The 25039-nt window shown below is 31.5% G+C and overlaps 1 protein-coding gene and 1 long non-coding RNA gene across 2 annotated transcripts; one reads left to right on the plus strand and one right to left on the minus strand.

Moving 5' to 3' along the window:
• The first annotated feature begins 314 nt into the window (after nt 1-314).
• Nucleotides 315-2932, plus strand: LOC139502996 (uncharacterized). Its single transcript, XR_011658993.1, has 3 exons — nt 315-935; nt 1795-1866; nt 2597-2932. It is a non-coding gene; the product is annotated as an uncharacterized lncRNA (long non-coding RNA).
• Nucleotides 2933-24335: 21403 nt separating this feature from the next.
• On the minus strand, nt 24336-24806 carry LOC139503299 (E3 ubiquitin-protein ligase TRIM33-like). The gene has a single exon (XM_071293060.1). It carries the CDS (start codon nt 24804-24806, stop codon nt 24336-24338), a length of 471 nt encoding a protein of 156 aa, XP_071149161.1.
• Between the last annotated feature and the right edge of the window lie 233 nt (nt 24807-25039).

Here is a 25039-nt window from a genome sequence, read left to right on the forward strand (position 1 = left end):
CTTTTCTGAATTAAAATAAATAACACTTTCTTTTCTGGATTTTAAATAATTCCTTTTCTAGTTTTTAGATAAATAACCATTCCTTTTTCTAAATTTAAATAAATAAACCTTCCGTTTTAAAAATTTAAATAAATAATCCTTCCTTTTTTAAAATATATAAATAAATAAACCTTACTTTTTATTAGATTTGAATAAATAAACATTTCTTTTTTTAAATTTGAATAAATAACAATTTCTTTTTTTAAATTTGAATAAATAACAATTTCTTTTTCTTGATTTAAATAAATAAACCTTCTTTTTTCTAAATTTGAAATAATGACCCTTTTTTTTTGGTGTGCTGGTGGTGTTACCACAGGTTTGTGTATGCGTCTAGTGTGGTTGGGAGTCATAGACTCTTACACTGCCGCTGGATAGCTTATATTCATAGGTGAAAAGAAAGCTGAGTGCGTAAGTCTTTCCTTCCAGTACATAGCCTCTATACTAACAAGACTTCTACAGTGCCTCCCCGTGACAGCACATGGTAACTAGGATCTAGTGTCCTAGGCTTTACTGTAGAGGATCTCGGAGTAGCAAGGTCCCTAGAGATAAAGTGTGTAGGCTGATCGACATGCGGACATCCCTACACTCATCAACCTTGCCCCAGTTATGGGTTAAATAGCCCGCTGGATGATGGTCATCAGCCTTCAAAGGATGTCTAGGAGAAGAAAACTCTGATATGAAATTTTTGGTAGATTTGACTCTTCAGCCTTGGTCTGCAATTGATCTAAATGAAATAAAGCTTGAGTAAACATTCTCTGGTTCTTCAGGTTTGGGATTGAGAGATATGCCAACAACCTATCCTTGTAAAAAGGAAGAATGATTATATACTGATTAATCTCCCAGATGAGGAACATCACAACTGGGTCTGCATGAAGCTTTAACATTCGAAAGACAAGGTAAATATCCATAAGGTACATGTAGTAGATGTCTAGTCATTTCATTTCAGCAGCTATGATTTTGATGTACAAGTTCGCATTTTAGTGTAGAAAAGGGAGAAATTTCTAAGGGAGAAATCTGACACTAACCAGAAAACCAGATTGAGTAACTAACCCAATAAAATAGAGAATTTTAAAAACATTGGTGCTCCTGAAAGAAAAGCAAGGGTACAGTTCCTGTACCACAGGTCACAATTAACAGTTATGACCAAAATACGTATTACATACATTATGTAAATACTTTACATTTAATATTATACATGTTATAAATGAAAATGCTGTATTTACTATACTAAAATAAAATTCAATGTATTGAAAACTCACCACACTATTCTCTCTCACTCTCTTTCTCTTTCTATATATCTTCCTCTCTCTCTTTCCGGTGTTCAAACAGCTCTTCTTATATTTGTATTTAAAAAAAAAATTGCTTCCTATTATTGAAAGATGTATTGATTAGATAATGTCTATGTTTATATATTATATATTGCAATAATATTTGTGTATCAACACATACATCTAAACAATTACATGTATATTCATAGCAATTTGATATTTACACCTGGCCCATTGGACCTATATGTCACTTTAGCAATAGTATATCTTATTTATCTGTATTAACTGCTATGATTAAATGTTGATAAAATTGACTAAATTTCATATACATGTATAAATATCGAAATAAGATGTGGTAATTAATTGTCAATGAGACAACTGACTCCACCAGAGACTAAAAGATATACAAGTTAACTATTGGTCAACATACGGCCTTCAATAAGTGTTTTTACTACCATCACAGTTAAGGATTCATTTTTTTTTTCAGTTATCCTGGATATTTATTGAAGTAAAATCTAAGGAAAGTAGGACCTGGATGTAAAATAATATCAACTTTAAGGTATGTATGTTGACGGTAACAAAATCCTTGTTTCAAGGTAACATTAAAGATAATGAACGGTTCTAGTTTATTGCTTCTACATGTATATTAATACAATACCTAATTACAGATATAGAAATATTAAGATGTGGTATGATTGCATTTTAGAAAACTCTCCAAAAAACCAAATGACATATAAATTAACAGCTATAGGTCACAATTCTGCCTTCAAAAATGAGTAAAACCCATACCACATACATGTTACGTTAGCTATAAATTGGCCAAAAAATGAAAATTGTAAAAAAATTCAGTCGAGAAAACAAACTGCCTTATTCATGTCCAAAATAATGAACAAAACAAATATGTAACACAGCAACAAACATTAACCACTGAATAACTGGCACATACAGAGTGTGGCAGGGTTAAACTAGTTTGAAGGAGTATTGTCCTTATCCATGAAATCTTTGGTTGAATGAAAATTTTTAATCCATGGTGCCTGAAAAAATTGACATGTTTATTTTAAACAAATCTGAAGCAAAATGTAAGTACAATGGTGGCATTTCATACTTAAGATGCCATAAGATTTGATACAATTCTGAACTGCTTTATATGAAGAATTTCTTCAGCCTCTGTCTCCTGGTTACTCCATATATGGATACAATGTAAATATCTTCTGACATCAACATTATATATAATTTTTTGTGAATTTTAGTTTACATGTTTTGAATGAAATTTTATTTTCTATTTGTAGACAAAGCGTGCTTGTTAATTTAAAAATCAACTGAAGCAGAAGAATGGATTCTGTTGATCTGAGGAACTTGGAAACACTTATTGACAAAAAAATATGTAGTAATATAATTATGTTTACTCTGAGAGATAGAAAGAGGGGGAGAGCCAGTTGTAAAGATTTATTCTTTTAAACCAGATATGCTGATTACTTTCGAATTTCATAGGCCTACAGTTCCCCCTAAATAGTCTTAATTAATACATGTACTAGGTGTTTAATGTAAGACTTTGATGTGACTTGTGAGAACAACCAGCTGCCATTGGTAAAAATTAATTTTTATACCCTTTTAGTTGGGGGGGGGGGGGGGGGGGCATCCTACTGTCCTATTATGAGTAAATAAATATAAGAAGATGTGAAATGTTGACAATGAGACAACTCTTCATCCAAATCACAACAGATAATTCCAGATAACTACTCCTAGAGTTTAATGAGTTATCTCCCATATTTGAAGGTACTTTTGGTAACAGTATTTCGTGATAAGGCTGATGCAAATAGGAGACAACTCTTAATTTTTTTATCAAAAGATTTTAACTTGTTTTTGAATTTAACAAACTAAGCATAAGTTGTGAGAAGTGGAAACTAGCAGGCTGAGATTTAGGGTTAAAGGTGGGAATACACGCCTTACAATGCTTATCTCTTCATATGAGCTAGTTTGTTCACTGCATGGACGGCCTGCAATATATAAGAATTTATTGGTTTACTTATAATTGTTATATATTTTATGTTAGATATGCTATATCAGATGTAAATAAAGTAAGATGACAGTATTATTTAGAGCTCTCTGAATAAAATCAGCTTGTAAACATAAGTCTAGATAATGCATTAAGTGGTTTGGTCTGACATGGTGATTTCAAATTATATTTACGTCATCATCATCTCCAAAGTGTTTCCATTCTCAATTTTATCTGATATTAAACACCCCTTGCTCACAATCATGACTTCATTTTTAAGTTTAATGAGTTATCTCCCATATTTGTAGGTACTTTTGGTAATAGTATTTCATGATAAGGCTTATGCAAATAGGAGACAACTCTTATTTTTTGTAGAAAAGATTTTTTTAACTTTTTTATGAATTTAATGGTAAATCTTGTGACTTTGTAAATTTTTTCTCAGCTTTAAAACAATATCTAACACCCTGCCCATGAAATTGAATGTTGCTCCTCATGATTTTAGCCAGTGAATTCTTTTGCAATAGTTTAAAAGAAATGTCAAATAGTATTTCATAATGCATTTAAAAGAATGGTATATTTTATAGAATGCTAATATTGTTTTACTTGTATGTTTAGTAGTCACAAAAAAATGTAATATATTATTATTATGTCACCCTGACGGAAGTCGGGTGACATATTGTTATTGTACGATTCTTTTTTTCTTATTATTCTTATTCCGCACTTTTTGTCCAGCTTAGTTCTCGGAACTGAATGGACCAATGTTGATGGAACTATAACATAATGTTAATCACCATGTGTAGTTTTGCATCTTACTTTGGAATTAAAAAAATGGCTGCCATTGCCATGGAAACAGCAAAAATGTGAAAAATAGAAATGTGTTCCAATCTATATGAAACTTCTATGATATTAAGAGACTTATGCACACTTCAACATGGTACATTTTTTTTTCAACTGGGGGGTCTCTAGACATAATTTGAGGGGGGTGAATTTTTCATGGAACATTCCAGAACATAAGTGTTAAATTTATTCTTGAGACATTAAATGGTATATGATGGTATATAATTATGGAGAGAACAATTTGCAGCAGAAGTTAGACTTTGGAATTTTCAAAATGGCCGCCGTTACCATGGAAACAGCAAAAATATGAAAAAACTCCAAAATGCTTCAAATTTAATGAAACTTCAAAGAAATGTTGCCTAGCCAATGTAGACTTGAGATTTGAGTTTGGAATTTTCAAAATGGCCGCCGTTGCCATGGAAACGGCACAATTGTTGAAAACAGAAAAACGTACATAAAGCTATGAAAACTAACAGAAAGATCTTTTGTAATGGATATATCTGCATTTACTGATGGAACATTTCGAAATGGCTGACGTTTAGTGGCAATTGGGGAACCAGGGTGACATCCGCTATTGCTTGCAATGGCAATTCTAGTTTGTTTTACTTTTTTCAAGTGGAATAGATTGTAAAGTTGAAATTTCTGTAACAATTAAACACCTAAGATTCTTCCATACAATATGTATGAGGGTTTTCTAAAGCAGGGTGTATGTTTTTTTCAATATTACCATATTCTTATATCTTAGGTAACTGTATTATACAAGGTGATTGCTACATTAATCATTTCTCATTTTAATAAATAACATTAATTTGAACTTTTTTTTTGTTTCTTTAAAATGATATTTAGAACAGCTTTTTAAAAATAAGCTTGTTTCAGTTATTTTGAGTTTTCATCCCTGGCTGGGTCAGACCACACAAGACTAATAGCTAGTATTTGCTATGTATCTGCTTGGTACACAACATTTAGTAGCAATACATACTAAAGAGACTGGTTGGCTTGTAATAATATATCTGGGTATATTGATTCCTTCAGAATAATATTTTAGTGTATAGTGATTCTATAGATATAAGAAGATGTGGTATGAGTGTCAATGAGACAACTCTCCATCTGCTGAATTATGTTTTGGGGTATGGTGATTCCTGTCGGTTTTGAGGTTCACTTTAAATTCAATGGTAATCATTTCGAATTGTTTTTTTCGCTTGTTTTTTTTTTACATAGATCAGGCCAAAATGGTTTTTGCATTTGAAATTGTATCATGTTTTGTTATATTGGCCCCTTTTAAAACTTGCTTGCAGTGACCTTTTAACACCTTCATCATGAAATAAGTACCTACTAATTTGTACTACTAGTACATAGTAATAACACTGTCTGTCATCTGACTCTTGTGTAACCTCGGATCAAGAATATCGTGACCTGTTATGTTTTGTGCACAGTATACCTTTAAAATGAAGGTACATTATCATTAGACAATAATCAACATTTGATAGTTATTTCAAAGCTATATGGAGGTAATCTGACTAGCATTTGTATGACATAAATGTGTCATTTTTCATGCAAAGACTTGCAAGGCAAAAAGAAGAACCATATTGCATTAGATATCATAATCGTTTATTGGGAAAGACTGTACTTTGACATTTTCATAGCTTTCTTTTGGTTTTACTCTATTGTTGAGTTACTGTTGCATTGTATTTACCCAAACGGTGACATATTCTTGGATCCTTTTGAAAACCTTCAAGGAAACCAACTAAAATTGGACTACTGAGTACATTTGTACTTTAATAAAAAAAAATATTTCACTTCTTACCACAGGAAACTTGGATGCAATGTTTTTATTTTAATTGTTGTGGTAGGTTTTTCAGTAGTTATTTTATAAACATAACATATCAGTAATAGCATTGCATACTTGATTACATGTATGGGAAGTTAAGTCGCCATCTGTGTTGCGGGTTCACAGATACTATACCTTCCATTTAGGTATAGTAACGTCCCCACCATACATATCAAGTATCTGCTAATACTGATATGAACTGAGTGAGATAGATCACTCAGTTGGACCGTGACCAAGTCTGTGGACTGGACTTGGTCAGACCAAGGGTCAGACAGCGACCGAGTCGTGGTCCAATCCTTTCCTTTGTACCATGCATGAACTGAGTGAGCTCGATCACTCAGTTCGATTTTAATTTGGGATGTTTTTAATTTTTATCCAAATTTTAATCGGGGATGTTTTAAATTTTTATCCATATTTTAATTGGGGATGTTTTTAACTTTTTATCCAAATTTTAATCGGGAATGTTTTAAATTTTTATCCATATTTTAATTGGGGATGTTTTTAACTTTTTATCTAAATTTTAATCGGGAATTTTTTGAATTTTTATCCATATTTTAATTGGGGATGTTTTTAATTTCATCCAAATTTTAATCGGGGATGTTTTAAATTTTTATCCATATTTTAATTGGGGATGTTTTTAATTTTTATCCAAATTTTAATCGGGGATGTTTTTAATTTTTATCCATATTTTAATTGGGGATGTTTTTAATTTATATCCAAATTTTAATTGGGAATGTTTTAAATTTTTATCCATATTTTATTTGGGGATGTTTTTAACTTTTATCCAAATTTAATTGCAGAAGTTTTTATCTTTTGGGGATGTTTTTAATTTTTATCCAAATTTTAATTGGGGCTGTTTTAAATTTTTATCCATATTCTAATTGGGGATGTTTTTAACTTTTTATCCAAATTTAATTGCGAAAGTGTTTATCTTTTGGGGATGTTTTTAAAAGATAATTGGGGATTTATTTAACTTTTTATCTAAATTTTAATTGGGGATGGGCTTTTTAATTTGTAAACTGGGTCAGTTTTTTTTTATATTGGCTGTATAAGTCATGCTTTAGTCAAATCAGAGACTCTAAAATTGGTACTCCAAAAGGAAGAGACTGGTGGTCACTGCGGCCATTTTTTTCGGTGAACTAGCACCTTAAAGTCCAGATAACCCTCAGGCCAGCTGGCTAGTACATTAGCAGACAGGTACTTTTGTACCATTTGGCATTTTTAAAACTTTTGGCAATTTTTAATTGAGACTATTTTCTTTCATTTATTTTAAAATATTTTTTACACCGTTTGATTAAATATATATATTTTGGCTTCAAAATGGTTATCCAAGGATAATTTCTTTAATTGAAATTTACATCACACATTTTGGCTTATTGTAACTTTGGCTGTTACCTTAATTTTCAAAATAATGATAACCATTTAATATTGAAATAAAAACTACAACTCCAAATTGGCTCAATATTAAAAAAAATCATGTATATGTTGAAAAGTTTAGATCTTCTTTTCAGTATTGATTTTTTTCATTCTTCCATGCCTGGTACTTCATGATTAAAATCTTTTCATCAACTAACACAATTTCATGGGGATATTTAACACACAGAGTAGGCTAACATAGGTGGTTAAGGTTGGTATGGATATGAGAGAAATGAAGGAAAGGTGAGGGTAAATAATGAGAGTGGTATGTATGGATATATGTTCTATAGGGAGAAAAAGGAAAATTGAGTAGATGAGGGTAATATTGAGAGTTGTATGTAAAGTAGTTGGGGACAGAATGTTAATTTCTTTATAAGGGCTTGATGTACTGGTCTAATGGAAGTGCAGTTTTCTTTTTTCTCTTGTGTAGTTCTTATTTTCTTAAAAAATCTGGAGTAAACATTTTAACTTCTTAAAGTATTGCTGTCAGAAATTAACAAGTTAACAGCCTTTCTTGTTACTGATTATGTGCTGCTTATAAATTAACAGTGTAGCACTTCTCAGTGACTAGATAGGGTTGCAGCTTTTCATCAATTTTAGCAGCATTATCTTACAGTTATAGATGCAGTGATCAACACACTTAACACCTGATTAATGTTTCTTTCATTCTGAGAAAATTTGCTTTCCAGTCTTTTATAAATTTCTTGGTCTAATGTTTCTTATGTATCTTTGCTGTTAAGTTTGTAGTTCATTCTCATCATATGTGATTTTTATCAGTCTTAGAAGGCAGTAATAGTGTGAAGGGTGTATGTATCTAACATTTCATGGTTAATTTCCAACAGTCAAATCAAGTCTGTAAGCATATGCTTTATTATACCAATTACAAGCAAAATACAAAATGGGTCACTAAGACATTTTACATTGGCATACATCATTTTACATCCAAGACTCTTTTAAACTTTTCAAAAACAGCCTCGGTACTCCTGTCAGTGTTTGAAACAAAGCAAAGTGGAACTAGCTTACAGTGACCTTTTAACACCTACATCATGAAATAAGTACCTACTAATTTGTACTACTAGTACATAGTAATAACACTGTCTGTCATCTGACTCTTGTGTTACCTCGGATCAAGAATATCGTGACCTGTTATGTTTTGTGCACAGTATACCTTTAAAATGAAGGTACATTTTCATTAGACAATAATCAACATTTGATAGTTATTTCAAAGATATGTGGAGGTAATCTGACTAGCATTTGTATGACATAAATGTGTCATTTTTCATGCAAAGACTTGCAAGGCAAAAAGAAGAACTATATTGCATTAGATACCATAATCGTTTATTGGGAAAGACTGTACTTTGACATTTTCATAGCTTTCTTTTGGTTTTACTCTATTGTTGAGTTACTGTCGCATTGTATTTACCCAAACGGTGACATATTCTTGGATCCTTTTGAAAACCTTCAAGGAAACCAACTAAAACTGGACTACTGAGTACATTTGTACTTTAATAAAAAAAAATCACTTCTTACCACAGGAAACTTGGATGAAATGTTTTTATTTTAATTGTTGTGGTAGGTTTTTCAGTAGTTATTTTATAAACATAACATATCAGTAATATCATTGGATACTTGATTACATGTATGGGAAGTTAAGTCGCCATCTGTGTTGCGGGTTCACAGATACTATACCTTCCATTTAGGTATAGTAACGTCCCTACCATACATATCAAGTATCTGCTAATACTGATATGAACTGAGTGAGATAGATCACTCAGTTGGACCGTGACCAAGTCAACATGACCAAGTCTGTTGACTTGGTCAGACCAAGGGTCAGACAGCGACCGAGTCGTGGTCTAATCCTTTCCTTTGTACCATGCATGAACTGAGTGAGCTCGATCACTCAGTTCGATTTTACTTGGGGATGTTTTTAATTTTTATCTAAATTTTAATCGGGGATGTTTTAAATTTTTATCCATATTTTAATTGGGGATGTTTTTAACTTTTTATCCAAATTTTAATCGGGAATGTTTTAAATTTTTATCCATATTTTAATTGGGGATGTTTTTAATGTTTATCCAAATTTTAATTGGGATGTTTTAAATTTTTATCCATATTTTAATTGGGGATGTTTTTAACTTTTATCCAAATTAAATTGCGGAAGTTTTTATCTTTTGGGGATGTTTTTAATTTTTATCCAAATTTTAATCCGGGATGTTTTAAATTTTTATCCATATCTAATTGCGTGAGTGTTTATCTTTTGGGGATGTTTTTAAAAGATAATTGGGGATGTATTTAACTTTTCATCTAAATTTTAATTGGGGATGGGCTTTTTAATTTGTTAACTGGGTCAGGGTTTTTTTATATTGGCTGTATAAGTCATGCTTTAGTCAAATCAGAGACTCTAAAATTGGTACTCCAAAAGGAAGAGACTGGTGGTCACTGCGGCCATTTTTTTCGGTGAACTAGCACCGTAAAGTCCAGATAACCCTCAGGCCAGCTGGCTAGTACATTAGCAGACAGGTACTGTTGTACCATTTGGCATTTTTTAAAACTTTTGGCAATTTTTAATTTAGACTATTTTCTTTCATTTATTTTAAAATATTTTTTACACCGTTTGATTAAATAGATATATTTTAGCTTCAAAATGGTTATCCAAGGATAATTTCTTTAATTAAAATTTACATCACACATTTTGGCTTATTGTAACTTTGGCTGTTACCTTAATTTTCAAAATAATGATAACCATTTAATATTGAAATAAAAACTACAACTCCAAATTGGCTCAATATTAAAAAAAAATAATGTATATGTTGAAAAGTTTAGATCTTCTTTTCAGTATGGATTTTTTTCATTCTTCCATGCCTGGTACTTCATGATTAAAATCTGTTCATCAACTAACACAATTTCATGGGGATATTTAACACACATAGTAGGCTAACATAGGTGGTTAAGGTTGGTATGCATATGAGAGAAATGGAGGAAGGGTGAGGGTAAATAATGAGAGTGGTATGTATGGATATATGTTCTATAGGGAGAAAAAGGAAAATTGAGTAGATGAGGGTAATATTGAGAGTTGTATGTAAAGTAGTTGGGAACAGAATGTTAATTTTTTTATAAGGGCTTGATGTACTGGTCTAATGAAAGCAGTTTTCTTTTTTCTCTTGTGTAGTTCTTATTTTCTTAAAAAATCTGGAGTAAACATTTTAACTTCTTAAAGTACTGCTGTCAAAAATTAAAAAGTTAACAGCCTTTCTTGTTACTGATTATGTGCTGCTTATAAATTAACAGTGTAGCACTTCTCAGTGACTAGATAGGGTTGCAGCTTTTCATCAATTTTAGCAGCATTATCTTACAGTTATAGATGCAGTGATCAACACACTTAACACCTGATTAATGTTTCTTTCATTCTGAGAAAATTTGCTTTCCAGTCTTTTATAAATTTCTTGGTCTAATGTTTCTTCTGTATCTTTGCTGTTAAGTTTGTAGTTCATTCTCATCATATGTGATTTTTATCAGTCTTAGAAGGCAGTAATAGTGTGTAGGGTGTATGTATTTAACATTTCATGGTTAATTTTCAACAGTCAAATCAAGTCTGTAAGCATATGCTTTATTATACCAATTACAAGCAAATTACAAAATGGGTCACTAAGACATTCTACATTGGCATACATCATTTTACATCCAAGCCTCTTTTAAACTTTTAAAAAACAGCCTCGGTACTCCTGTCAGTGTTTGAAACAAAGCAAAGTGGAACTAGCTTACAGTGACCTTTTAACACCTACATCATGAAATAAGTACCTACTAATTTGTACTACTAGTACATAGTAATAACACTGTCTGTCATCTGACTCTTGTGTAACCTCGGATCAAGAATATCGCGACCTGTTATGTTTTGTGCACAGTATACCTTTAAAATGAGTAACATTATCATTAGACAATAATCAACATTTGATAGTTATTTCAAAGCTATGTGGAGGTAATCTGACCAGCATTTGTATGACATAAATGTGTCATTTTTCATACAAAGACTTACAAGGCAAAAAGAAGAACCATATTGCATTAGATACCATAATCGTTTATTGGGAAAGACTGTCCTTTGACATTTTCATAGCTTTCTTTTTGATTTTACTCTATTGTTGAGTTATTGTCGCATTGTATTTACCCAAACGGTGACATATTCTTGGATCCTTTTGAAAACCTTCAAGAAAACCAACTAAAACTGGACTACTGAGTACATTTGTACTTTAATAAAAAAAAATATTTCACTTCTTACCACAGGAAACTTGGATGCAATGTTTTTATTTTAATTATTGTGGTAGGTTTTTCAGTATAATAATAATATAATAATAATAATGATAAATTCTTTATTTAAAGAGGGTAAACACAGTTAGTTACAATTACTAATCTTCCCTGAGGCCCTCATATACATGTATGCAATACAAGTAAAAACAAAATGATAATAATAAGAGAAAAAAGCAAACATACAACATATAAACACAATTGTTTAGACATAATAGTTCTATGTACATGTACCATGATTAAAAGATATAAAACAGTTACAGATTGCATGTAGTAAATAGACATAGTATATACAAATCATTAAAATCATACAAGAGTAATAGTTGCAATCATTTCAGACTGAATATTGGGACTGTCTCAAGTATTGTTTTATAATTTGTTTAAAAGAATAAGTGTTTTGCACTTTACGCATTTCATAAGGTAGTCCATTCCATAAAACTGATCCAGAATAAGCAAAAGATTTTTTAAACAGTTCAGTTTTTGGCTTTGGAACTATCAAATTACCTTGAGTAACACCCCTTAAAGCATAAGGATTATTTACAGATATAAGTTGAAACTTTTGAATAAGGTACTGTGGTGCTTCTTTCCGCATACATTTAAATAGCAATAATATTTGTGGTATTTGATTCTGTTTTCTACTGTCATCCATCCAAGTTCTTTAAATAAGGGGGCTGATGAGGATAATGGGTCTGCATCAAGAATTAATCTTGATGCTCTTTTTTGAAGTTTTAATATTCTTACTATCCCTTCATTTTTACATTCTCCCCAAATAATACAGCAGTAATCGATGAGAGGCAGAATATACCCATTATAATATGCTTTCCTGGCATTAATATATAAAAATTTCTTTAATTTAGAAAGAAGGTATATTCTTGATGAAATGCTAGCACAAATTTGATCAATTTGGTTTTTCCAGCTAAGTGTGCTGTCAATTTTAACACCTAATAATTTCTCACATGATGAATTTTGTAGTGTTTCTGAATTTATTACTAAATTTGGTTGAAAAGATTGGGTTGATAACTTCTGACTTGTTCCAGTAACCAGACATTTAGTTTTTTTGGTATTGATGAACATATTATTCATTTTGCACCATTCTTCAACTTTGCATAAATCTTCTTGAACATCATCATGTAAATTTTCAATACTTTTCCCGGATTTATGAAGAGTAGTATCATCAGCATACAAGTCTGTTTTACAATTTTTAATGCACAGGGGAAGGTCATTTATAAATAAGACAAATAATAAAGGACCTAGTATAGATCCTTGGGGACACCAAATTTCACATCTTTGTTATCAGAATTAACATTGCAAATGTTTACTTGCTGTGTTCTATTACTTAGGTATGACCGGAAAAAACCTACTGCAGACTCACTGAATCCGTAAATAGCAAGCTTTAAGCAAAGAGTGTCATGATCTACAAGATCGAATGCCTTTTTAAAGTCTAACAGTATTGCTAAGTTTAGATTACCATCATTCATTTTTTGCAGCCATTTGTCAATGATATCAATAAGTGCAGTTTAACAAGAATGATGTGGCCTAAAACCTGATTGTGTAGGATGTAAAAGTTTAAATTTAGGCAAGTACTTATACATGTTATTTGAGACATGCCTTTCTAATACTTTTGATAGAGATGGAAGTACAGAAATTGGTCTGTAATTTGTTGCTAAAACCTTATCACCATCTTTGTAAACTGGTGTTACCTTAGCATTTTTCAGTAATGAGGGATAGATACCAGTATCTATCATTCTGTTGAATATATATGTGAGAGGAGAGGCAATACATGGGGCACTTATTTTAAGGATTTGGGGTCCAATATTATCAGTTCCTGATGATTTGTTTACATCAAGTTTAATTAACTCATCAAATAGCTCATTTATCTTTATTGGTGGTATGGTAAATTTCTCATGTTTTTGTTGTTTTAAATGATTTTTTAATAAATTTGCTTATATTATTGAAATCTGCCTTGTCAACAGATGTAATGTCCCTTTGCTCTCTTAGTTCTTCAGCACAGGAAGTAAAAAAGCTATTAAAAGTATCTGCTATAGATTTTTTATCAATTGTTGTTGTATTGTTCTCATCTGTAGCTAACTCATGTGGGGATTTTTTAAACTTTGGATTCAAGCTATGAAGGCATTTCCATAAAGATTTTGAGTCATTAGAGTCTTTTACCATGTTTTTATCATAGTTCTTTTTTTGAATTCTCTATTATTTGTTTAGTTTTATTTCTCCAAAATCTATATTCACTCCACAATCCAAGTGCATTATATTTATCCCTCATGTTCCTAGCATGTATAATTTCACTATTATACCAATCAGGTTGCCTATCCTTTTTAACTCTCTTTTCAACAACAGGAGCATGTTTATCTAAAACTTTGTTCAACATATCATAAAATAATTGGAGACAAACAGAAGGGTTGTCTTCAAATTCAATTTTATAAAAAGGTGTACTTTGTAGGTCTAAAAGAAATTCATTTTGATCAAATTTTTTGAAATTCCTGTATGTGATTGTACTGTGTGAATTCTTTTTGTCTTCATTAACTTCTTTCCTTGTTAAACAAATAGGATAATGGTCACTAGTTATTTTATAAACATAACATATCAGTAATAGCATTGGATACTTGATTACATGTATGGGAAGTTAAGTCGCCATCTGTGTTGCGGGTTCACAGATACTATACCTTCCATTTAGGTATAGTAACGTCCCCACCATACATATCAAGTATCTGCTAAAACTGATATGAACTGAGTGAGATAGATCACTCAGTTGGACCGTGACCAAGTCTGTTGACTTGGTCAGACCAAGGGTCAGACAACGACCGAGTCGTGGTCTAATCCTTTTCTTTGTACCATGCACGAACTAACTGAGCTCGATCACTCAGTTCGATTTTACTTTGGGATGTTTTTTTTAATTTTTATCCAAATTTTAATCGGGGATGTTTTAAATTTTTATCCATATTTTAATTGGGGATGTTTTTAACTTTTTATCCAAATTTTAATCGGGAATGTTTTAAATTTTTATCCATATTTTAATTTGGGATGTTTTTAACTTTTTATCCAAATTTTAATCGGGAATGTTTTAAATTTTTATCCATATTTTAATTGGGGATGTTTTTAATTTTATCCAATTTTTAATCGGGGATGTTTTAAATTTTTATCCATATTTTAATTGGGGATGTTTTTAACTTTTATCCAAATTTAATTGCGGAAGTTTTTATCTTTTGGGGATGTTTTTAATTTTTATCCAAATTTTAATCGGGGATGTTTTAAATTTTTATCCATATTTTAATTGGGGAGGTTTTTAACTTTTTATCCATATTTAATTGCGGAAGTGTTAATCTTTTGGGGATGTTTTTAAAAGATAATTGGGGATGTATTTAACTGTTTATCTAAATTTTAATTGGGGATGGGATTTTTAATTTGTTAATTGGGTCAGGTTTTTTTTATATTGGCTGTATAAGTCATGCTTTAGTCAAATCAGAGACTCTAAAATTGGTACTCCAAAAGGAAGAGACTGGTGGTCACTGCGGCCATTTGTTTCGGTGAACTAGCACCTTAAAGTCCAGATAACCCTCAGGCCAGCTGGCTAGTACATTAGCAGACAGGTACTTTTGTGCCATTTGGCATTTTTAAAACTTTTGGCAATTTTTAATTTAGACTATTTTCTTTCATTTATTTTAAAATATTTTTTACACCTTTTGATTAAATAGATATATTTTGGCTTCAAAATGGTTATCCAAGGATAATTTCTTTAATTAAAATTTACATCACACATTTTGGCTTATAATAAATTTGGCTGTTACCTTAATTTTCAAAATAATGATAACCATTTAATATTGAAATAAAAACTACAACTCCAAATTGGCTCAATATTAAAAAAAATCATGTATATGTTGAAAAGTTTAGATCTTCTTTTCAGTATTGATTTTTTTCATTCTTCCATGCCTGGTACTTCATGATTAAAATCTTTTCATCAACTAACACATTTTCATGGGGATATTTAACACACAGAGTAGGCTAACATAGGTGGTTAAGATTGGTATGGATATGAGAGAAATGGAGGAAGGGTGAGGGTAATTAATGAGAGTGGTATGTATGGATATATGTTCTATAGGGAGAAAAAGGAAAATTGAGTAGATGAGGGTAATATTGAGAGTTGTATGTAAAGTAGTTGGGGACAGAATGTTAATTTCTTTATAAGGGCTTGATGTACTGGTCTAATGGAAGTGCAGTTTTCTTTGTTCTCTTGTGTAGTTCTTATTTTCTTAAAAAATCTGGAGTAAACATTTTAAATTCTTAAAGTACTGCTGTCAAAAATTAACAAGTTAACAGCCTTTCTTCTAACTGGTTATGTGCTGCTTATAAATTAACAGTGTAGCACTTCTCAGTGACTAAATAGGGTTGCAGCTTTTCATCAATTTTAGCAGCATTATCTTACAGTTATAGATGCAGTGATCAACACACTTAACACCTGATTAATGTTTTTTTCATTCTGAGAAAATTTGCTTTCCAGTCTTTTATAAATTTCTTGGTCTAATGTTTCTTCTGTATATTTGCTGTTAAGTTTGTAGTTCATTCTCATCATATGTGGTTTTTATTAGTCTTAGAAGGCGGTAATAGTGTGTAGGGTGTATGCATCTAACATTTCATGGTTAATTTCCAACAGTCAAATCAAGTCTACAAGCATATGCTTTATTATACCAATTACAAGCAAATTACAAAATGGGTCACTAAGACATTCTACATTGGCATACATCATTTTACATCCAAGCCTCTTTTAAACTTTTCAAAAACAGCCTCGGTACTCCTGTCAGTGTTTGAAACAAAGCAAAGTAGAACTAGCTTACAGTGACCTTTTAACACCTACATCATGAAATAAGTACCTACTAATTTGTACTACTAGTACATAGTAATAACACTGTCTGTCATCTGACTCTTGTGTAACCTCGGATCAAGAATATCGTGACCTGTTATGTTTTGTGCACAGTATACCTTTAAAATGAAGGTACATTTTCATTAGACAATAATCAACATTTGATAGTTATTTCAAAGCTATGTGGAGGTTATCTGACCAGCATTTGTATGACATAAATGTGTCATTTTTCATGCAATGACTTGCAAGGCAAAAAGAAGAACCATATTGCATTAGATACCATAATCGTTTATTGGGAAAGACTGTACTTTGACATTTTCATAGCTTCCTTTGGTTTTACTCTATAGTTGAGTTACTGTCACATTGTATTTACCCAAACGGTGACATACTCTTGGATCCTTTTGAAAACCTTCAAGGAAACCAACTAAAACTGGACTACTGAGTACATTTGTACTTTAATAAAAAAAAAAATATTTCACTTCTTACCACAGGAAACTTGGATGCAATGTTTTTATTTTAATTATTGTGGTAGGTTTTTCAGTAGTTATTTTATAAACATAACATATCAGTAATAGCATTGCATACTTGATTACATGTATGGGAAGATAGTCGCCATCTGTGTTGCGGGTTCACAAATACTATACCTTCCATTTAGGTATAGTAACGTCCCCACCATACATATCAAGTATCTGCTAATACTGATATGAACTGAGTGAGATAGATCACTCAGTTGGATAGTGACCAAGTCAACATGACCAAGTCTGTTGACTTCTGTTGACTTGGTCAGACCAAGGGTCAGACAGCGACCGAGTCGTGGTCTAATCCTTTCCTTTGTACCATGTATGAACTGAGTGAGCGCGATCACTCAGGTCGATTTTACTTGGGGATGTTTTTAATTTTTATCCATATTCTAATTGGGGATGTTTTTAATTTTTATCCAAATTTTGATTGGGAATGTATTAAATTTTTATCCATATTTTAATTGGGGATGTTTTTAACTTTTATCCAAATTTAATTGCGGAAGTGTTTATCTTTTGGGGATGTTTTTAGAAGATAATTGGGGATGTATTTAACTTTTTATCTAAATTTTAATTGGGGATGGGATTTTTAATTTGTTAACTGGGTCAGGTTTTTTTTTATATTGGCTGTATAAGTCATGCTTTAGTCAAATCAGAGACTCTAAAATTGGTACTCCAAAAGGAAGAGACTGGTGGTAACTGCGGCCATTTGTTTCGGTGAACTAGCACCTTAAAGTCCAGATAACCCTCAGGCCAGCTGGCTAGTACATTAGCAGACAGGTACTTTTGTGCCATTTGGCAATTTTTAATTTAGACTATTTTCTTTCATTTATTTTAAAATATTTTTTACACCTTTTGATTAAATAGATATATTTTGGCTTCAAAATGGTTATCCAAGGATAATTTCTTTAATTAAAATTTACATCACACATTTTGGCTTATTGTAACTTTGGCTGCGTTGCGTCGCCACCACAGGCATGTATCTCCAGTCAGCGCATTGACCACTTATGGGACGACGACATATCAAGGTGTATATATATTGAATATATACTTCTAAAAGGGGTTCGAACTGTTGCTATAACTCTAACTGTTTAGGCTTCACAGAGACATAAAACTGATAAAAGTTCACACCCTGTTTATTTCAGTAGTAAGGCACAACATGAATTTATGCAGTTTGACAATAGTGAATAATTATACTATAAACTTGTATGACATTATATAAACAGAAGAAGTCCCAAGAGGATACATAAAACTTATAAAGGTATGAGATTTATCAATCTCATAGGTAATATCATAGGTTACTTGCTATATTTCCGATGAGGTGCATAAACACCTGAGGTTCAATTGCACCTAAGGTTTAGGTTACGGTATATAAAGGAGGTGCGGTTGCACCAAGGTTCAATTAAGGTATATAAATAAGGTGTGATTGCACCAAGGTTCAGTTACAAAGTTCCTGTGCACCCGAGGTTCAAGTGACAGTATAAAAACATGGTGCTGTTGCACCAAGGTTTACAATTTAGTAATAAATGGTCATCTCTTATCAAGCCGCATTGCCTCAGCAATGTATATACATTTTGCCTTATACGGTGCAGAGACACCGAAAATAGATCCAAACTTGGAAGCACCGTTAAATTTGAATACCGCTATAAACGGATTAAATGCAGTAAAAGAATCAGTTGATTGGTAAAATCAGCTAAATATAAAATGTAATTTATATTCATAACTTTTCTCTAACGGATCAATAATTCACGGAACTATTAAATAAATACTAATGGACCCGGTGCAATTTACAGTTTGACTCCCGGTGCCAACAAAGTAAAAGAATGGTTTCTTTTAATAGAAACACTCAAGTTTATAAAGATACCTAAAAAGTCATAATTATATTAAACTATCATCGCTACATCTGAAGAAATATTCTGCTGCGACATATTAAAGAAATAAACAAGTTAAACTTTATGCGACTAAAATTAACGTGTCTCAAGAAAGTGAACTGAGAAGAATGACGTCACGAGTACGCTGACGTCGCTTTATATATAGAATAATATTAACCAATCAAATAATTCGGTTTGCGCAAAGATGGTGGTTCTGTGTATCCTCCGGGCACTTATGCACAATATTACAAATAATTCAGACTTCACAAAGGATCCACACCTAACTAGATGGATAAATAAATGTATTACAAAGTTAGTAATGCAAGATAAAAGTCGTGACATAATATAATGTAAGTGAAATTCCCAATGGAAGTGGTTCGTGTCCCGACAAAAATGGACATTCTGAACTGCAAGTTAAAGGTGAAAGTAGACTAAAACTACAGTATGAGAGCTAATACATATATAAATAAGTATTTAAACAATATAGAAGTACACAATTCTATGATTTCTACAACATCAAGTCATAATTATTACATAACGAGCGTAAACTACTAATTTTGGAGTCCCTTCAACATGCATAAACGACAAGGGAAGGTCTAAAACGCGGAAGTGGAAAACGCGGAAGTGAAAAATAGGTGTATTATAATTAATATCTCTGGAACCGCTTAAGCTAAATCGATAAATAAAACTGATTCTGAAAGCTATTATATTAGGCTAATATGAGGCAGGCATTACCTGTGAATGGGGACGAAGTCTATGATTTTTTTTTAATCAACAATGTTAAAAAGAGAAACGGAAATACCGTTACGTTTCCGATTGTGGTTCTGTTGTTAGGGATTTTAGTTGTGACGTTATTTAACTTATGATGTCATATTCAATGTAAACAAAGAAACGCTGTCATCAGGTAACGTTTATTTTTAATAACAAACATTTTTTTTAAATGGATTAGTATTAGTTCCTTTCTTAGACTGATAAATATACATTTTATTCAAAGTCTCATGTAAACAAGACCGGAAACGGAAGTAGATTTCTGCGCAGATCCGGAAATTAAAAAACGCAACAAAAAAAAATTGAACGATTTTGAGTTCATTAGTACAATGAAAAATTCGGAAAATTTTCCCGATTTAAAAAGAAAACTATTATTGAATTTTCTACTGTAATAGGGAACTTTGTCCCCATATAAGATAAAATTAAAAAAAATAATATGAGGCAGGCATTACCTGTGAATGGGGACGAAGTCTATGATTTTTTTTTAAATCAACAATGTTAAAAAGAGAAACGGAAATACCGTAACGTTTCCGATCTTGGTTCTGTTGTTAGGGATTTTAGTTGTGACGTTATTTAACTTATGACGTCATATTCAATGTAAACAAAGAAACGCTGTCATCAGGTAACGTTTATTTTTAATAACAAACTTTTTTTTTTAAATGAATTAGTATTAGTTCCTTTCTTAGACTGATAAATATACATTTTATTCAGTCTCATGTAAACCAGACCGTAAACGGAAGTAGATTTCTGCGCAGATCCGGAAATTAAAAAACGCGACAAAAAAAAATTGAACGATTTTGAGTTCATTAGTACAATGAAAAATTCGGGAAATTTTCCCGATTTAAAAAAAAAAATTATTATTGAATTTTGTACTGTAATAGGGGACTTCGTCCCCATATAAGATAAAATTAAAAAAAATATAACTTAAATTCACGAAAAAGCATATAACCCGGTCAAAGTCTGTAAATTGATTCTTGAAAACATTTAAATGACAAATAATATGATATAACCAAAAACATAAATATATTACTATAAAAGGGCAAAAAGTTGACCGGAAGTCACCCTTGTACACAAATGTTGAAGTGAAATTTTCAACTTTGAATTAGAATTCACAAAAATATAAAAAAGCCCGGTCAAACTCTATCAATTGATTCTTAAAGACATTTAAATGACAAATAATATGATATAACCAAAAAATTAAATATATTACTATAAAAGGGCAAAAAGTTGACCGGAAGTCACCCTTGTATACAAATATTGAAGTGAAATTTTCAACTTTGAATTAAAATTCCCAAAAATATAAAAAGCCCGGTCAAAATCAAGAACAAGATTCGAAAAGACAATTTAATAACAAATGATTTGATATAAATAACAATAAAAATATATCAAACTAAAATTGCAAAAACTTGACCCGTTGCCTAGCTTGTGTTTTAATCTTGACCCCTCTTTTATGGAAAAAATAATGACTAAAACTAGATATAAAATACTTGCTATTTTTATTTCATTTAATCAAATTTCAATAGTATATCATTTCTGATATTTCATGTGTTCCATTTAGACATTAACAACCCTCCTCCTTTTTCACCCGGGCTTGGGACCGGCGTTGGCGGAGTTATTGTTTTTTGTTTGTTTTTTTTGTTTGTTTTATTATTTTGCTTAATTATTTATTGATACACTACACTCAGTGGCTTTTATTTATCTATTTATTATCTATTTTATGTAGGAAAAATAATGTTCAAATTAATTTCAAGAATAGGTATTGTTAACATTTTAAAAATTTATTTCAAATTTATCAATATATAATTTCAGTTAAACTATCTATGTACTTTTTTTGGGAAAATGTGTGAATTTAAACCCAGTTTGACAAAATTCAAGAGCATTTGCAATTGCAAAAAGTCCACAATCTATGCTGTTTTGTTGTTTTTGGACATCGGGTATTCTTATTATTAATTTTTTCTTGTCTTTACCGTAGATTTGCGTTAACTGATATTCTAATGAAGTTGTTAAATTTAATGATAAGCTGTCTAGAAGATATATGTTTCCATCTCTAGTTTGAAGAGACAAAACCCAATGAGCATTACTATTATTGTGTATTTGTACACTTGGTGACTCTTGTGATTGAAAACCTGTTTCACTTACCCATTTACCATTTACCTTAACCGGCGCTAAAGTTGTTTCCTGGAACCCATTTATTTCTGGAAACTCAAATTTCAGAAGATTTTGCGTTGAAATAATGATATCAGAACATAGATACTTATTATTTAAAATATTTTGTTTGTGCTGTTGACTGCAATATCCTATCCACGTGAGATCTGATAGTTTTTGTTTTTTTAGTGGGGGTTTCCATTTCATCTAAGTTGATATCGTCTATCTTTCTTTTTTCACGGGGAGTGATTTATTAATTTCGGTCGATTTTTTTTCCTCATCTATAATATGTGTTTTTCCCCCATCTTCTTCGATTACACTAAGTTCAAGGTTTTTTTCCGATTTAGGAGTTGAAAATTCTGTTGATATTTTAGGCGTTTTATTAGGTTTTATTCTACCATTCGTTGAAGGTGTTGTCATCAATTTTTGCTTTAAAAGAGTATTTATAGAAAATTGTGAATCTTGCGCAGGTTCGAATTCAATTCCATAATCATTTGCTCTTGGTTGTTTTCTTCCTGATTTTTTGTCAATTTTTTTCTTGCTATTTTTTGAAAGTGCCCTTAAACTAACGACGTTATCTGTTTGTGTTGGCTGTAACCCTGTACTCATTTTTGCAGCCAAAATATGAAAACAAGTAGATGAGGATTCACATTGACATGTTTCTTTTGGAAAAAGAGTTACACAGTATTTTCCTTTCCTGCCATTTACAATAAACGCACCTTGTTGTGGAACCAAAGTAATTAAATGATTGTCAACAATAAAGCGTGCCAAACTTTGTTGACTGCTATCAGTCGGGTATTCTATGACAGGTTGTTGATTAACTATTACCTCATTATTTTCTAATTTGACCTGATTAGTACTAGTGTTCTTATCAGAGTTTGTTTGTTTTATGATTTCCTGTGAATTTAAATTGCCTAAAGGATCAGTGTCAGATTGGAAAGAATTAGACTGAAAAAGTGGCTTGTCGTTTTTTAAATATTCAATTACTTCATCAGGACTTACAATTCTTTTTGGAAATATAGCATCTGATGGTGAAATAAAAACCCAAAGCCAGTAAATCTACTGGTAGCTCTTTCCAATCATTTTCTCTTTTTAAAACGGCATTCATACTTTCGGAAAGATTGTTTGTTATTCCAGAATAAGGATCAAACATGCCGGGATATTTTTCAATTAACCATTTACCAGAGTGATTTTTAATTGCCGGAGATATATGTTTATTGAAATGTTCTAAAACTCTAAAACTACGTGGGTCCATTTTGATGTTAATTTCAATTTTGTTTCTAAAAATTCTTCTTCATTATCAGAATGCAACATCTGATTCAAATGATCTATATAAATTTTAATATTATCACTATCCACTTTGCCTTTTAACCAGAATTTAAAATCTTCTTTCATATGATTCCAACAAAACATAATCGGACAATTTTGTTGGAAAAGTATCTCGAATAGCCCTTTTTAAACCTGGTTCTTGGTCAATGACAAAAGGAATTTGTTTTTTTATTTATTCTAGGAATTTTATCTTTCAAGAATTTAAACAAAACTTCATGCCATTTAGCGTGTTTACGTTCATGGATCAAAAATGCCAAAGGAACAAGTGGCGTTTCATCAAATATGACATGTTTGAAAACTATCGGTGATACATAACAATCGCGACAACAGCGTAAAGATCTGGATATATATTTAGGAGTCCATTTATTGTGACAATTTAATATCAAACGGAAGCTTCATCATTTATTTGCTATTTTGTTTATCATTCATATATCTGAAATTATTATGGTTTCAATCGTTGTGTTAATTTTGTAAATAACATAAGCATACACCTTTTTTTAATGTTTCGCACCAAACGCACCAATAGTATCTTTACGTATACTATAATGTTTATCTTCAAGTTTGAAAGAGCGACTCTTGCCATCCTTCAGATTAATGATTCTCAAATATAGTGTCCGGCCGTTTATAAAGCCAATCATATGCTCTTCAATTATAACAACCTTGTCATTTTCGCTGAAGCAGCATGCATAAAATTTGTAGAACTTATCTGCGTAAATTATGCTTGATTGATTATGAAAAAGTGTTTTCTCTGAATGTATGCACAACTGTGATTGCGTAACCTTCAAGTTATTACCACTTGGCTGGCTTTTTGACAATATCGTCTGAGTATCTTGACCAAAGGTACTTAACATTGTTTCAACATTCTCAGTGAAATTTTCAGGAATAACTTGAACTGACATAGTTCTGATATCATTCTCAAAACCCTGAAGATTTTCCTCATCTGACAAATGACTGGTATCGAGGTGTTTCACGAGATGGAATAAGTTTACTTCGCTCTCTTCTGTTTCTGCCTTTTCAATGTCTTGCAGGTTGACTTGAGTTGTTTGTGCTAGAGACGTCAACTGTTCTGTGTTGCTTGCTATTTTCTCAACGCCTTGGTTATAATGAGTATCTATATTTTTCTCTAGTCGATTCAAACGGTCTTCAATGGTTTAACGTAATTGTTTTAGTCGTTCATGTTGCTGCTCATTGTCGTGGTTTATCTTGCTGGACAGATCATTATATTCCTCTTTCACTTTTTCTATGATACTTTTCTGGTTGTGTATTCTTTCTTTCAGATCATGTAAAGCTGAACCATCTTTGATTCCCTTGGCAGCTTTCTCTATATGATTGATATCACACTCTTTATGTGATTCAGATAAACAAGCAGGACACAATATTTTATCGTGATTAACACAAAAAAAGAGCAACTTCTGTCCGGCGTGTTCTTTACAAATTTTGGACACGGTTTTGCTTATGTTAGATATATCTTTTATGTCAATAACGTCATGAGGTATGACAAATCTCCTATGGGCTTTACCACAAGATCTACACGCAGGCTCCTCACAATCATTACACCACATGACAGCAATCTCTTCTTCATTATCCCTGAGACAACCGGCACACACCTCGTTATCTGCCATGGCTGCAAATAAAATAGATAGTCATTTCATGTAGGTTGATATTGATTGATTATTTGGTGTTTAACGACAATTTCAGCACTACATAAAGCTGAGAAAGGAAATGGGGAATGTGTCAAAGACAGACTATTTCATGACTCTCAGTTATAGTAGATTGAGGAAGCCGGAGTGGTCGTAGAGAACCGCCCACCTTTGGCATGAATCGCTTTTGGATATAGGAATGAAATAAAACCATT

The sequence above is a fragment of the Mytilus edulis genome, chromosome 14, assembly GCF_963676685.1.
Source record: "Mytilus edulis chromosome 14, xbMytEdul2.2, whole genome shotgun sequence".
NCBI lineage: Eukaryota > Metazoa > Mollusca > Bivalvia > Mytilida > Mytilidae > Mytilus > Mytilus edulis.